Here is a 16,520-nt window from a genome sequence, read left to right as displayed (position 1 = left end):
TTATATTAATATGTTTGGTTGGAAGGAATAAATTGGTGGATATGTTATTTAAATTACTGAATTGTTCTCTAATTAAAGATTATTATTATATTATTTTTTAGTATTATTATTATTTGGATGACTATAACCCCCCTACATTTAAAAACTTAGCAAAAACAACCTCATAATAAAAGTTTCGAAAATCAACAAAACACCTCCACCAACCCAGCCACTGCCGACCACCGGCAACCTAACGACGCACGGAAGGCTGAAAATGGCCGCCGTGTGCCGATATGGCCAGATCGATGGTCATCGACGGCCAGATCGGCGAATCTGGCCATTAACGACCATATTGATTATGAATCTGGTCGTCAACGGCCAGGTCGATGGATATGGCCTTTGACGGCCAGATTAGATCTGGCCATTTCCAGCCAGATTAAATCTGGCCGGAAATTGCCATATCGGCGCACGACGGTCATTTTTGGCCTTCCATGAGCCGTTTCGACGGCGGCGGCGGTTACCGGTGGAAGGTAGCTGGGGGTGGTGGTTTGGGTGGGCTGTAATTTGTTTTGAATTCAAGGGTAATTTTGTCCAAAAAATTAATTAATTGGGGGTGAAATTATAAAAGTCATATTCATGTAAATAAATTTTAAAATAAGGGCATTATTGTCCTAAATTTTTATTAATAAGGGATAGAATTGTAACAAAAAAAGATAACCTTGGTAATCTTATAATACCTAAGAAAATTAAGGTAATCAAATTACCTCAAATATTACCAATAATAACCACTATTAGTATTTGAAGATTACGAGTATCTTATATTACTTGACAACAAAAAATGATAATCAAGTAATATAAGATGACTTAACCTCAGTAATCTCAAATATTCCCTAACCAAACGCCCCTGGTTGAAATTTTTTTTTTTATCATATTAATTGAGATATAAAAGTTAAATAAAAACCTTGGAGGATATAAAGGACTATTTCCTTTTTAAGGTCTTCAAACGAGAAAACATAAGTAACAATAAAAGGGCTTGTAACAAACTTTGTTGACTAGGACTTTTAGATGCGTTAATCAAAATTGAAATTGGACTAAGGACGGCGGAAAAAAAAAAACTTGGCTCCGGATTTGAATCCTAGTCCCGGACCTCACAATATTCTAAACAGCCCAGCCCAGCCGGGTTTTATTATATATTATTATTGTTGCATATTATGCAAATGTGTGTTTGTTTTATTTTTATTATACTCGTATGATTTAAAATAACATTTATACATTATACTAAACAAAATACCATGTCATTTAATATTTTAACAATAATCAATTATTGGATTTTATAATAAGAACTTTTAAAAATAAAATTAATTATAATTAATGTAAACATAAACCCAAGTCAGACTACAAAAACCTGAGCCTAAAACCAGACTCAACCAATATTTTAAAAACCAATTCAATGATGAATTAGCAAGCTGCTCTCATTAAAAAAATAAAAATAAAAATTGGTGTTGGTCAACCCTACAAAAATTTTCCTGAACTCTAATAATAATTTGTTAAAAAAATATTTTTAAACTAGTAATACAAATAAGGGTAATTATTATTTTAATACATTCCATACATTTTTTTTGAAATCTTATTTTCTTAATATTCTAAACCTAATTTTTTCAAAGATTATGTAGTTTGAAATTCTTTGTTTGGGATTATGTCACTATGATTAAATTTTTTTGAAGTTGAAATAAAAATAAACAATGAAAATAAAATAAAATAATAATGGACATTCTCATTAATTCGCCTTGCTCAGGGCTTGCTCTAAAAAAAATTCGTTTAAGATTGTTCACATTTGTAAGTTAAACTGTTAAACCAAGGTTAAAGTTGATTTTCTAATATCTAGAAAACGATGAATGAGAAAGATTATGTTGACTTTCATTTTTTCATGTATTAATTGTTATGTTATGTAAAAAATATGTATTTTTTGTTATTTAAGAAACAATGGATATATTTATGTTTATGTGAATTTGTATTGCTATAAACATTAGTGTTTTAAAACCTGGCCTACGTGGCTGGTTTAACGTGGACCCTAGAGGTTCACCGAACTGGGTAAACAATTTTCCTATTCACCAAAAACCCTAGAATTTAGGATGATGATTGGTGAACAATTGAAGGTCGGGATGTGGGAGCTTTTGAAGAGCAAGTGCCAGTGAGTGCAATGGTGGCGACAAAGTTGATTTCCAGTGAGTGAATCGACTAGAAATCGAAAAAAAAAGCGACAGCAATAGTCGACTTTTGCCGGCGATTGGCGAGGCTAACTGGGGTGGGGTGAGATGAGTTTTGATCGGGAGGAAGAGGGGAGTATTTTCAAGGTGATGGGGAGGGTTGTTGACATCGACGTCGGTGATATCTAGCCTGGAATGTCGACACTGGCGTTAGTGAGATCTGACCGAAATTGATTTTGGCCAGATCTTTGGTAGATTTTATGGGGAATAGCTTAAGGAATGATTAAGATTGCATTTGGGGTGTTACCGTGGCCAACCAGTTATTAGCCGATTTGTATTTGAGGTGTGTTTGCTAAATTTTAAACCTATAAAAACTTAACTGTAATTTTTAGGGGTGTATTATAAAGTTTAAAAGTTTTATCACCCGATTTAACTGACCAATCAAACCGATTATATCGGTCAATCCAAGACCCGACAACTTTGCCAGATTTCACCCAGGTTAATTATTAAAACATTGATAAACATTTACCCAAGGTTTCAAACGTCAAACCTTAAACCCTGAGTGATGAAAGAATAGAATTATACTTGTGAAGTGACATTAGATGCAACATGAAATCAATTGTAAGTTGAGAAAAAATCGTCATCATTAAACTTGTTTTAATTCCAATTTTCATCTATTATATCTTTTATTTTATATAAAAAAAATGTAGCCACCTAACAACATGAAGCACATCTTTGTCTACTTCAGTGTTCCATCTTCCACCAACCAAACCAATCGAGTCTAGGATTGGCTGCTGTTGAACAGCGCATAGAATAGAATATATTTACGTACCAGTCAGATTCATTTAATTTATTTCTATTATTTTATTAATAGTAAAGTCAAATCTCCCAAATTCCACCCGCGGGTAAAAATTAACCAAACTCCGGGTTTTGTTTCCTCCACAAAGTTTGGGAAAATTACAATTCACCCAAAATATTTCAGAAAATAACAAATGCATCCAACCGATCGACAACATTAGTGAAAGTCGCTACTTTAGTATACAAAGACTATAATATCTTCTATCTATATATAATATTCTTTTCATTTTTTTATTTCTTCCATTCCTATTTTAACCATATAGGTGTTCATTTAAGTTTTTGACGTTTTTGTTTTTAAATATGAAAATATGAAAATTTGAAGTTTGATTTTACATTTTTAGAATTTGAAAATGCGTTCATTATCATTTTTATAACATATGATTTGAGAATGAAAACAAAGAAAATATATTCACTATTATAATACAAAATCTATATTATAAGAGAGGATAGAATTTATTGCCTTAATTATAAGAAAATAAATGAAATATTTTTGTTGTATAGGTAAATGTCAAGTGAAGACATAAAAAAAGAAAAGAAAGCACAAAAAAGAAATAAAATATTTTGTTACACTGGTAAAAGTGAGGTATAGAAATTGATTTCATAAAATAGCCTATTGTTTTCTCAAAATACATTTTCTAAAACCAAAACAAAACTCAATCAAATTCTCCATTCTCATTTTATAAAAATATATAAAAAAAAAAATCAGTTTTTGAACAAGTTTCTTGCGTTTTACAAGAAAAAAGTGGGGAAAAAAGGGAAAGAAAATAAAAACGAACTGGGTTTTAGATTTTTTGATATAAGATTTAGGTAAATTATTTCAATTAATACTATATTATATAAAAACTAAAATAAATAATAATTAAATTGTAGACTTTAAATTAAATGGGAGAGGGAAGTATAATAAGATAAAGGATATTGAAGTCTTTTCTCTTTTCAAATAGAGTTTTAGATTATGTTAGTAGCATCCCTCAACTTTTTGGGTGTGTAAACGACTTTTCAGAATCCTTGGGTGTCAGTGTATTTTTCTCAAACTACAAGGAGGAAATCCCTCACCAGGAAAAGTGAGAAACCTTACTGCCACCGTTCACTGGGCGAACCCACACCAACACCGAATACCGAAGAGTAACCGAATATATACAGAGCTTTCACTAAACCAAAATCTTTCATCTCCGTCTCCATCTCCACTCCCACCAAACCCCCCTAACAAACCAAACCAGATCAACGATCGAGATGGCTCTATCACGCTTCACCTCATCATCCACCGCTCGATCTTCAACTCTCCTTAAGCCCCTAACCACCGCCTTTCTCCTCCGCCGTCCGATCTCCAGCGATACCACGCCCCTCACCATAGAGACCTCCGTCCCTTTCACCGCACACCAATGCGAAGCGCCTTCCCGCTCCGTCGAAACCTCTTCCAAAGAACTCCTCACCTTCTTCCGCGACATGGCCCTCATGCGTCGGATGGAGATCGCTGCCGATTCTCTCTACAAGGCAAAGCTCGTCCGTGGATTCTGCCACTTGTACGACGGGCAAGAAGCCGTGGCCGTGGGCATGGAAGCCGCCATCACTAAAAAGGATTCCATTATAACTGCTTATCGTGATCACTGCACGTTTGTTGGCCGTGGCGGGACCCTACTAGAGGTTTTTTCGGAGCTGATGGGGAGAAAGGATGGTTGTTCCAGGGGAAAGGGAGGTTCGATGCATTTTTACAAGAAGGGTTCCGGTTTTTATGGAGGCCATGGGATTGTTGGGGCCCAGGTTCCTTTAGGATGTGGGTTGGCTTTCGCGCAGAAATACTCCAAGGATGAAACGGTGACGTTTGCATTGTACGGTGACGGTGCGGCCAACCAGGGGCAGTTGTTCGAGGCACTTAATATTTCTGCTCTTTGGGACCTGCCAGCGATTTTGGTCTGCGAGAATAACCACTGTAAAGAAAAGCTTATTTTAATTGAAATAAAATGTTGTTTTATTGTGTTCTTTTGAGTGTTTATGATTGATTTTGGAGGTGGTTGGTCGTTGCAGATGGAATGGGAACAGCTGAGTGGAGAGCAGCAAAGAGTCCGGCCTACTACAAGCGTGGGGACTATGTTCCCGGTTTGAAGGTAAGATTGAATTTGAATTAGTAATTTTTTACTGGGGTTGAGAAAATTTTGGATTATGGTGAAATTTAGATCTGCTTTTTAATGTTGCAATGATGTATATTTCATTTCACATGTATGTGGTCGAATTTTTGCTGGTTTTATGCTATGTTTAAGGGAAAACAAGAAACTCCTGTGGCTTTGTTTTTGTAGAGCGCTTAGGAAATATTTGCCCAAATAGATTGCTATATCTTGAGCAACAAGGGTGGAGAGTAAAATCTGAATCGTAAAAGTTTTCTGAACTAGGTGTAAATTGTGGACTTGTTTTAGCCTTGTGCAGTAAAGTGTTTATAGATAATTTTATATACATTGAAAATGAACTTTTTAGAATTGTGGCTCATTAAAGGTGAGAATGGTAACTGTGCCTATGAATATTTTTCATTATGTCTAGATGCTTTGAGCTCAAGTACTCACAATGGAATGAAAATGTATTTACAAGGAAATTTGATAGTAAACTATTCTGTGATCGTGGGTTACTTCTTATTGTAGTTTATGTAGTGTTTGTAACATGATAGTTTGTAACAGGTGGATGGCATGGACGCCCTTGCTGTGAAACAAGCTTGCAAGTTTGCTAAGGAGCATGCTTTGAAGAATGGACCTATTGTAAGTTCATGGATTGAACTATTGATTCTATTTATGTGTCTAGTTTCCTGTGTAAACTATTGTTGATGTGATTTGAATATCACCAACAAATACTGCCTTCTATTGCCTGAAAGAAATTTCTACCCTTTCACTTCTCATTTAAGTAGCACTTTTGTGGCTATATTACATGCTTATTCATTACCTCTTTTTTTTTTCTTCGTTTTTATAATGTCTATTGTTGCTGTCATAGTTAATATACCAGCAATGGAATTCTATTTTGACTACTGTAGGAGCATAAATCTTGCATTATTATGTATTTAAATCTGAAGCAAGTGTCATCATAATTTTATGAATGAAAACAGAAAGTTATATACAAGTTATAGTTACTTACAAGATTGAACTGCTTAGATTTGGCTTCATGACGTCTTGTTTGTCAATTGGATAATTTTGAGTTTTTCATAATACATTATTTGCCGGTAAGGTTTCTTGTTTTACTATATAGCTTGGCTTGAAAATATTAAGGTCAAATTTTATGTGAGGTCTGATACTGCCAAGTTTTTTAGACTTTGGACCAAACATGATATAGGACTTTACTGATGCTATGTGTTGCCAAGGACAATGCCATTTATATATCTTCATTAAATAGCACATATATTTATGTGGAGTGAAAATATACTGAAGATAAATGCTGTATAGTTGTGTGGGTGATGGAAAATAATCAAAATTTTCCTTTTGCTCTTGTGGGGAAAACCAACCCCTTCTTCTGATTTGAGGTTTGCACATGTTGAATGTTCACTTGATTAGGATGAAATTCCACTTGACAAAAAGCTCACTCAAGATTGGGATCTACTTGTCCTGAAGTATCTTTGATGAGCACTATTGGGCCATGTTATACCGTAGGTGTCTGCTGAATACTTGTTTTAGTGGAATTAGGTTCTTGGTGTGAAGCTTTGATTGAAAATGACATGAAAATGTCATTTTGTTTTTGATTATATGCTCCCTGTTTTGCCTTCATTACCAATTCAGAAGAAACGTTGTAAGTTCCAAAATTATTATGAAATCTAGGAGCAAGTGGGGAATATAAGTTCGAAATGCATAATATCTCTTGAGGTTTGCTGTGCTAGAAATCACCTTATGTGCTGTTCTTTGATGCTGAGAAACCTCCATACTTGCAGAAGACTGAAATCTTGTTTCAAAATTAGGATGTGTATTTTTCACAGGATTTATGGAACCAACTTAACTGAACATTTGGATAAACGGGGTTATTCTCCTCACATCCTTTCTAATTCTGAGTATGGGTCGGGAAGATGTGAGAGAAAGGTTTTTGCTTTGGGCTATAATTCTTTGAAAAATGAGAGAATCATGGCAAGTGATCACTTAAGGGGCTTCAATTTGCAGCCACATTTTGTAGAGTTGCCTTTGTGTTGGAGGGAAAGAAACATGTAATGCTGCTATGGTATTGATACTTAAGATGTAGAGAAAAAACTTGCTGCCTTTAGGAAAGATGAGGATGTTCCTGTTTAGGTTTTCTAATTTCAACTTTCAGATGCTTAAGCTTGGGTTTAGATCTGTGTCTGGGCTGATATGCAGTTTCTTATTTTAAATTGATTTTTTTTTCCTTCTTTTTGTTCTCTTATGATTTCAAAAAAAGACTAAAATTAGTAATTAAGTGTAAACCTAAAAGAAGTTACATCATTGTATTTGATTGTGTAAGAAGTTTTAAAGGCTATATTTTGCTTTTGTATTAGTAATAAATTAGTGACTGTGCATTGGTGTAACAGCACACCACAACATATGCATGCTCATAGATTGATTTGCTGCTTCTAGTTTCTGTTTAATTTGTATTTCTTTCTTGTCATTCTTTATGAAATTGATATATTGGTTTACTCTTATTCTTGATGCTTGTGTTTTCAGATTCTTGAAATGGACACATACAGATATCATGGTCATTCTATGTCTGACCCAGGGAGCACCTACCGCACACGTGATGAGATTTCTGGTGTGAGACAGGTTATACATATTTGACATCCCATCTCTTCTAAAAGACATTTCTTTTTCATTGGTCTAGTTTTCATAGACTTATTTCCTTTGGTGCTATGGTGTCTAGGAGCGTGATCCAATTGAAAGAATAAGAAAGTTGGTACTTTCACATGACCTAGCTACTGAGAAAGAACTAAAGGTATTTTATTTAACTTATCATTCAGAAGTTCTACAATTTCTTGGAATTTTGTTCCGGAATGTTATTATTTTTGTTCTTTCTCTTCTTCTGGTTGATTCTATGTCTGGAGGGAATTGCTTATTGTTCCGCAATCAGAATGAAGTTTGAAACTTGGTTATGGCAATGGAGTATGGGGAAAACTGAATCTGTGAATTTTTTTTTCATCTTTAGGATATCGAGAAGGAAGTAAGAAAAGAAGTAGACGAGGCCATTGCTCAAGCCAAGGTAAGAAGCATTTCTTCAGAACAAGAGAGATCTTCTGTCATGGGTGCTTTGTAATTTAGATTTTCAAGTTAGAGGTGGATGTACTTTAGTTTAATTTGGCATTTGTTTCAGTGAAAAGTTTGATGTTTCGGATTATTTAGGTGCTAAAAGCAATGGACAAATTGAAGAAATTTAGAACAATAGAGAAGAAGAAAATGGGATAGAACCTAAGAAGTTATACTAGGGGTTTTAAGCAACTGCACCCATGGAAGAAGGCAATCACACTGTCAAATAAACCTCAGAAAATATTGATTATTCCCTCCCATTTAATTCAGATAGCTTGTAATTTATATAAACTATTGATTCACCTAAACCTTTTAGAAATCATTCAGGGAACAAAAAGCTGGTGGTTTTAGTACGAAAGCGCACATACATGATAAGACAACTAAACCTGAAATAAGAGGCCGGTGGTGCTATACCTCATCCCAGCAGACTTTGAAATTGCACACTTCCCAATAAATTCTATAGTATCATCAAATTGACAACACTGTTAACTCCAAAAGTACATATGATAAGATCTACATTGATACTGAGTTCACTAGGTAAGGTTCCTAATTATTCCTACATGAATTGATCACTAAACCTTCTTTTGATAGTTCCCTAATTCTTGCAGGTAAGTGTAGGAATTTTTGTTCTTCAACAATTTATGTTTGCTTAATCTTTGTTTTCTGTTTTTTTTTTTTGTTGTTCTTTTTCACCATTCTGATACTTCGTTTTGTGCTTTTTTTTTTCCCTTTGTATAACCAGGAAAGTCCCATGCCAGAGGCTTATGAACTTTTCACAAATGTATATGTGAAAGGTTTTGGAACTGAGGTAATAATCTTTTTTTGGCAGCTCTTTGATTTTCATTTGTGCTATGATCTCTGCCTCGGCTCTTGACTCTCTTAAGTTTGAAAATAAACTTTTGTCTACTCTTAATATTTATTTTTTTAACTGAGGCTTCTTTGGATATGCTTTCTATCAGAGTAAACACATTTGACAATTTGGGGCAGTGGAATTGAAAATAATCAAAATAATAATTTCTGAAAAACAAAATATCTAGCATTTTAGATGGACAGTTACTTTAATCATAACAGATTATAATTGCATTCACTTGATTTGCATACAATTAAATAGTTTTTGTTGTCATGAAATGTAAAATATCATGTTAATAACATAATTAAATCATTTATACTGCCAATTGTGAGTACCCTGATCACAATTGTCTAACATCTTTTAGCAATAGGTGACAGATAAAATGGACCATGATGATACAGATAACTTGATATTAAATCTGCAATACATAGCTTGGGTTGCATGATGGAAGGTGTCGAAATAGTTAAACATAAGAGATCATTTTGTGACTTATTGTTGCGTTTGCATCTCTTAGACCATCAAGATGCATTCGATGATAGTAATTTTAATACCTTAAGCTTTTTTTCTTCTTCTTGCTTATTCTGAGTAATTTACTTAGTTTGACCACTGGATCTTGAGTCTTTGGAACTTCTTATTGCCAAATGTGAGGAATTTGAAATATGTATCTGCACTTTCCATATAAATATGTTACTTTTTGTAATTGGATACCTTCATATGCACTTTTTAGCATTGCGATGCATATAATCTTTCTCGATAATTTGTCATTAATCAAACTTTATCTGTTGTTTTTATCGTATGACATTTACGACTTCTTTTACAGCTTTATGTGACATGTTGATAATTTTCTCCATTGGTGTTATGCTGAAACGTCAAATTATACATAAATATCAGAAGAATTAGTGGTTTAATTATTTTCTGTTGCAGGCATACGGACCAGATAGGAAAGAAGTTAGAGGTGTGCTTCCTTAAGCTGAAAATACACACTGTTTTTAAACATCCCCTCACTTTCCACCAACAATCTTGACGTAACAAAGAATAAAATTTTAAGGGAAGATGGTCATCTCTCCTTGCAATGATTTTGATTTTAAACCCTCTAGTTGTATAGAATGCCGATTCTTTTCAAGTTGGAGGCAGGAATGTCAACATTTACCTTGTGTAGTCTTTTCGGAGAACCTACGACGCACTATGATTGATGGAGTATATTAAGTCTTTTGCTTCTGGAATATATGAATATTCATCTCCTGGTTGTATGCATGGAGATTTTTAAGTTCATTTAATTTTCTGTCTGTTTCTGGTCAAACTGTAGGATTTTGTTGGGTTTGTATGGAGACCCAGGATAACGAGTGGGCAGTATATGCCAGATAACTTTTGGAATTTGGACCACACAATTATGGCTGGAACATGCCAATAAAATTCAAGTTTGTGTCTGGCTTTGCTTTCTCTGTGTTATATGGGCTCCACGGTCTTTGTATTGGGTTGCCGTAAATGCGCCAAAGTTTTCGTAGTTCAGCAAAAATATTTGTGCTTTCAGGTGTTCAAAATTGTCTTTTGACTGGTAACTTACATGATCATAATAATAAAAAAGAAATGTTGTACATGTTTATCTCAGATTTTATATTCAAATGATGTCATCTTCATCAAATTAAATATAATATGAAATTATAATTAGGAATAACGTGTTATTAGTTTAACATTAACTCAATATATATGTTTATATGAAAAATAAAGGAGGCATTCGAAATATATATGATATGTTTGAAAGTGAAATAAATTTTGTCAGCTCATAAAATGGCAAGAGTTAAAACTTAAAAGAGAACGATACAAATGAACACTGAACAGGCTATGAGACAACAACGCAGCTTCGCTTCCTTCACGGGAGATGACATGACATGACAATACCTCCTCCTCAAATTCTATCCGCTGGATTCAGCTTTGATTCCCTTCTCGTGGGACTGGGGAACCAAAATGGTTAACATTTGCGACATGTGCCAAAAAACCAAACTTAACCAAACCATGGGCCTCTTGACGTACCAGTACAGTAATTTAAAAGGGACATATGGACAAACTGCACCGTCAGTTTCAGACCCATCGCTCACCTCACTGCCCTTATTCTTCTTCAATACTCAGAGCATCCTATGCCACTCCCCACATTAATATAACATAATACGCCAAACCATTAGTGTAATTTTCTGTTTTTGGGTAAAGTAAAGAGGGTACATGTAATGGGTTTCCAGTTTTGACAGAGTGGAGAATTGAAAATTCAGAAGGAGGCAAGTTTCGTTGGAACTTTAAACAGATTAATTACTTGGTAAACGAGGTGTTGGAGTTGGAGTTGGAGTTGGGGAAATTAATAAAAAGGTAATTTTCTTGTTTATTAATTGCAAGTTGGGCGGTTCAAGAATCTTTTTCCACCTAATAACACAGATGTTAAGTTCACTTCACTCTTTATTAAAACAATTTATCTCCACTTATTTTCTAAATACATTCATGTCTTGTTCATAATTGAAAAGGTCACGGACCAACCAACCAACTAACCCAACGTCTTGCATTTTTTGTCGGCTTTGTAAATCGATTTATTATATGGTAAAGAAAGCCAGGGCCTTTTTCTCTCTTTAAAAAAAAAAATAAATAAAAAAAAAAATATATTAGACGTTAGTTTCTATCACAGCTGTTGGGCTGTTACATTCCTAATTATCATTTTCCTCTTGAATAGTCCGTCATTTATATATGTTGATAGTTGTTTTCTAACAACGATTCAATGCTTCTTGAAACGTATAAATATTAGATACGTCAGTTTTACTGAAAAAAAATAAAAAATGGGTGAAAGAAGATTATTGAAGCAAAAGCAAAAGCAAATATAATAGTTCAATCATTCAAAAGTATATTATTTATGGAGGCGGAAAGTTCACTGCTTCATTTCATTTCTTTAAAATTTAACTAAAACACATGACAACAGCAGCAGCCACAAGGTAGATAGAAGAATTCTAAACCTTCACGCGCACTCAACCAATGTTTTCACTTTGTAATTAGAAAGATGAAATAATAGATTTCATCAGATACTGGGGTTATGTTTATATCCTGAATGCCTTTAACCCGAATCAAAGTGGTTGAAAATTCAATATAAATGACAACTTCAAACAACAAGTTTGGTCGTGCCATTAACAGCCAAACATCATCATCCCTGTCCACACCCAAACACAAGCACCATCACGAACTTATATAACAGCCAACCCAATAATATATTTCTCACCCTATGCCTCATGGCAAAACAATTTTTTTTTTTTTTTTTTTTTTGGTAACTGATGTGTTCGGATCAGTTTATGTATACTTCAACTAATCTCTAGAGTCTATTAAACATCCTACAAACTCAAATATGCAAAATGATTTGCCATCCTTAGTTTAAGAAACTATCAACATAACACACATCAATAGTCTTGGTCTATATGTAAATGGAATAATACTAAATATTTGTAGATTTTTCATACAAATTCTTCTGCACAAACTAATGTAATAAAAAATCAATTCAAAAATATATGAAACCAATGATGTGACAATAAAAAAGTAATGTTATATCAGTTTCTATATGTAATACTACTCAAATATTTGTATAGACAAAGTCTTCTATATAAAGTTTTATATTACAAGATGAATGAATTAATACAAAAGTCAAATTGATAAATGACACTTCATTTTGTGCATATAACATTCTATGTATGACATGTTTGTCTAAATTTTCTTTTAACCAACTTTCACAATTAAAATACTTTTTTTACCCTTACAAATATGTTGTAATAATGAATAATTAGACTCATTTTGAACCCCAAATTAATAAAATTTAACAAAATAATCCTATCTCAAAATCCATTCACCGCCTCTTTCGTTTGCAAATCTCAAATACCATGAACGACTTAGAGGTTTTTTTTATTCTACATTTTGGTCATATTAAATATATGAGTATTTCTGCCATCTTGAAGTAATATATACCACATAATTTTTAAAAAAATATTTATTAAGGGTATTTATGTCTTTTTCTTATTTTTGAATATTTTAAAAAAAATTTGGGTTAGTAGGGTGGAATGGTCAAAAGACCATTCAGGAGGGGTTTGTTAAAAATAAAATAATTATATCTTTTAAAATGATACCCTAATAATTAATATCCCACTTGTACATGATTTATTAAAAATGTCAGATAAGTTCTACGATTGAAACGGCTCCCAAATGGTAACGGATATTTTGTTATGTCCGTTCCGTTCTGCTTAAAATCTAATATTGGATAATAAAATCGGAAATAAAAAAATGAATTGTTAGCATATTCTACAAACAAGTTGTTACTAAAGAGGAAAGACAACGAAAAACCCCCCTTGGGAAGCACGTGATCACGTGGAGCGAGTAGCCAATTAGGGACAGTATTGTGGGGTGTGCCAGACTGATATCAGCCGTCAAGATCACTTAACAGTCATAAAAATAGCATCACCAGCTGGGTTCATTGGATGCACAGCTGGCAGGGCATAATTGGGGGCAAAGAATATTACCTGTACTCCCATTTTAGTAAAGGTGGAGGAGTCATTATTCATTATTCATTATCTCACCTATTCTCATTTTGACCTGGCATTGTACCATTTGATATTAACTTATCATTTTCGAGTTAAAAAAGGGAATGATAATCTTAAAATATTTCAGGATTCACCACGAAAGCTAATGGTAATGGGGTTTCCTCTTTTAAAGTTTAAACTAATAGGATCAATGTCCCTGTGAAAATTATGTGGGAACACAAACCCACTTGCGCTTTCATTAATAATCATCTACTGTGGATTTGTGCATTCATTTCTCAACCTCCATCGCACAAATTTAACGTCATGATCTAATTAAGGTACGATTAATTCATTAATAAAATTAGTATTATTCCAATAATAACACAACCTCCTTCAATAAAAACTTAACAAATAAAAACGATTAACTCCTTTACTGTACCTTCGTCACTAACTAAACGACTACGTCCATTACTGCCCGTTTATTACTAAATACCGCGTAAATACGTTACCAAATTCAAAACTTTACGCTTAAAAAATACCTCTCCGTTTCCCACGCGTATCAGCTGCGCGTCTTTCACACTGCACTTGAGGCATGAGATTTATTCTTTCCTTCACCACAGCTGTTTGCCTGTTTCTCCAATAAATTTAACGAACCCAATCCCTCTTACTCTCTCTCTCTTTATAACACACAGAAAACCAGAACCGCGTTTTCCTTAGCAAAATCACCTCCAAGAGCCAAGAATTATCAACTTCTGTGTTGAAATTTCCTTTTCCCCTTTATTTGTTAAACCATCTCGAGGACTATCATCATTTTTTTGCACTTCCACTTTCTATATTATCAGCGCAATGCAAATCACTGAGTATTAAACATTTCAGTTCCTTAGCTTTCAAGAATCCGAAAACCAGAAGCCCTTTCTTGTTCAAGAAAAAGAAAAGTCTTGAATGATGGTCGGTTTCCGATTAAAAGCTGCCGTTTGTCTACTTTTTTATTTAGTATTTCCGCCGTTTTGTCTCGGGATTCGTTCTATTCGGACCAGAGACATTGACGGTAGAGATGTGTTGGGATTTGATCGGTTTGCTGAGGCGCCGGAATACCGCAACGGGAGAGGTTGTCAGGTCTCAGCTAATGACGGGGAGTTTGGATTGAAGCCCTCATCGTGTGACCCCTCTCTAGTTCACATCGCAATGACTCTAGACTCCGAGTATATACGTGGCTCTATCGCGGCCGTCCATTCTGTTATCAAACACGCTTCTTGTCCGGAAAACATCTTCTTCCATTTCATATCTGCTGAGTTCGACCTGGCGAGTCCCCGAGTCTTGACTCAACTCGTCCGATCCACGTTCCCTTCACTCAAGTTTAAAGTTTACATCTTCCGCGAAGACACGGTGATAAATCTGATATCATCTTCAATTCGTGAAGCGTTAGAGAACCCACTGAACTACGCAAGAAACTATCTTGGGGACATCCTGGACACCTGCGTCGACCGAGTCATTTACCTTGACTCAGACCTCTTACTGGTTGACGACATTCACAAACTCTGGAACATTCCGTTAACCGGGTCCAAAGTCATTGGCGCACCGGAGTATTGTCACGCGAATTTCACGAAATACTTCACAGACGACTTCTGGTCTGACCCACTCTTGTCACGGGTATTTGGGTCAAGAAAGCCCTGCTATTTCAACACGGGTGTCATGGTGATGGATTTAGTGAAGTGGCGAGAAGGAAATTACCGGAGAAGAATAGAGAACTGGATGGAAATGCAGAGGAAAAAGAGGATTTATGAGCTGGGTTCTTTGCCTCCATTTTTACTGGTGTTTGGTGGTAATGTAGAGGCTATTGATCACCGGTGGAACCAGCACGGACTCGGCGGTGATAATGTGAAGGGGAGCTGTCGGTCATTGCATCCGGGTCCAGTTAGTTTGTTACATTGGAGTGGTAAAGGTAAACCTTGGGTTAGACTTGACGCCAGAAAGCCTTGTCCTCTGGATTATCTTTGGGAACCTTATGATCTTTACAAGCATAAAAGTATAGTGGCCAAAGATCAGCCTTCTTTGGTGTTTTCATCTTCTAGTTCGTCGCCATTGATGGAATTTACGAGTTATTTGTAATGGTTCTTCTTCATTACGCTCATTATTTTACCATTCTTTGATAGATGTGTACAGTCACAGATTGGTGGGATTAGGGTTGGGTTTGGGAAATCATTGATGGGATTTGGGGGCTTTTTTTTTTCTTCTTTAATTTTTTATTATTAATTTCTCGGAGATTTTCCAATTCTTTTTTTGTTCTTTTTATTTTGGGGTTCCAGTGCTTGGAACAGTTTTGATGAATTGATTTCATTGTATGTATTAATTGTATTATTACGGTAATAATAATACATTTTTCTTTTGTTTTAATCCATTCTACTTTTTCTGCTTTTGTACAAGTATAAAATTATTAGCCAGTTAGCAAGGAATGTTTGGTTTTGATTGCAGAAAAGTAGAGAAGAGTTCAGAAGCAATGTATTTTTGGTTTGGTAAATCAGTGGAGTTCACGGGGTTCTGTTGGAGGTGAAAGCAGGAGGAGGAGGAGGAGAACACGTTCTTTGTTTGTATTATTTCAACCACAATGGGTCCCACTCATCCCATTACAGGTTGTTCCTTGTGTTAGAGAATTCATATACGGTGATAGCAATTCTTGTGAAAGTGGAGGTGGAGCTTTGCCTTTCCATTTAATAATCCAATTTGATATTGACTTGGCTCTTTTTTTTTCACACGTGTCCTGTCATTAGGTCCTTACACATTATATGCTGCTAACCATTATGTCTCTGTCAACGCATCACATTTACTCCATTCTTGTTCTAGACAAAAGTCGTTTAGATTTAAGAATTCACACTTGATATATTTCTTT

General features: G+C 34.7%; 2 protein-coding genes across 2 annotated transcripts; both read left to right on the top strand.

Annotated features, from left to right (window-relative positions):
* The first annotated feature begins 4,121 nt into the window (after positions 1 to 4,121).
* On the top strand, positions 4,122 to 10,550 carry LOC116141137 (pyruvate dehydrogenase E1 component subunit alpha-1, mitochondrial). Its single transcript, XM_031426669.1, has 8 exons — positions 4,122 to 4,971; positions 5,067 to 5,146; positions 5,708 to 5,785; positions 7,679 to 7,774; positions 7,872 to 7,943; positions 8,154 to 8,207; positions 8,994 to 9,059; positions 10,026 to 10,550. Exons 1-8 carry the CDS (start codon positions 4,275 to 4,277, stop codon positions 10,068 to 10,070), a joined length of 1,188 nt encoding a protein of 395 aa, XP_031282529.1. The 5' UTR covers positions 4,122 to 4,274; the 3' UTR covers positions 10,071 to 10,550.
* Positions 10,551 to 14,276: 3,726 nt separating this feature from the next.
* Positions 14,277 to 15,999, top strand: LOC116141203 (probable galacturonosyltransferase-like 9). The gene has a single exon (XM_031426730.1). It carries the CDS (start codon positions 14,576 to 14,578, stop codon positions 15,740 to 15,742), a length of 1,167 nt encoding a protein of 388 aa, XP_031282590.1. The 5' UTR covers positions 14,277 to 14,575; the 3' UTR covers positions 15,743 to 15,999.
* Positions 16,000 to 16,520: the final 521 nt, after the last annotated feature.

Source organism: Pistacia vera, unplaced genomic scaffold (genome assembly GCF_008641045.1).
Source record: "Pistacia vera cultivar Batoury unplaced genomic scaffold, PisVer_v2 Contig1111, whole genome shotgun sequence".
Taxonomy (NCBI): domain Eukaryota; kingdom Viridiplantae; phylum Streptophyta; class Magnoliopsida; order Sapindales; family Anacardiaceae; genus Pistacia; species Pistacia vera.
This window is presented reverse-complemented; position numbering and strand designations above follow the sequence as displayed.

Coding starts and splice junctions, on each gene's coding strand:
- LOC116141203 (XM_031426730.1), top strand. CDS start 14,576: ATGATGGTCGGTTTCCGATTAAAAGCTGCCGTTTGTCTACTTTTTTAT.
- LOC116141137 (XM_031426669.1), top strand. CDS start 4,275: ATGGCTCTATCACGCTTCACCTCATCATCCACCGCTCGATCTTCAACT. Junction 5,786..7,678: donor CTTTGAAGAATGGACCTATT/GTAAGTTCATGG, acceptor TTGTGTTTTCAG/ATTCTTGAAATGGACACATA. Junction 8,208..8,993: donor AGGCCATTGCTCAAGCCAAG/GTAAGAAGCATT, acceptor TTGTATAACCAG/GAAAGTCCCATGCCAGAGGC.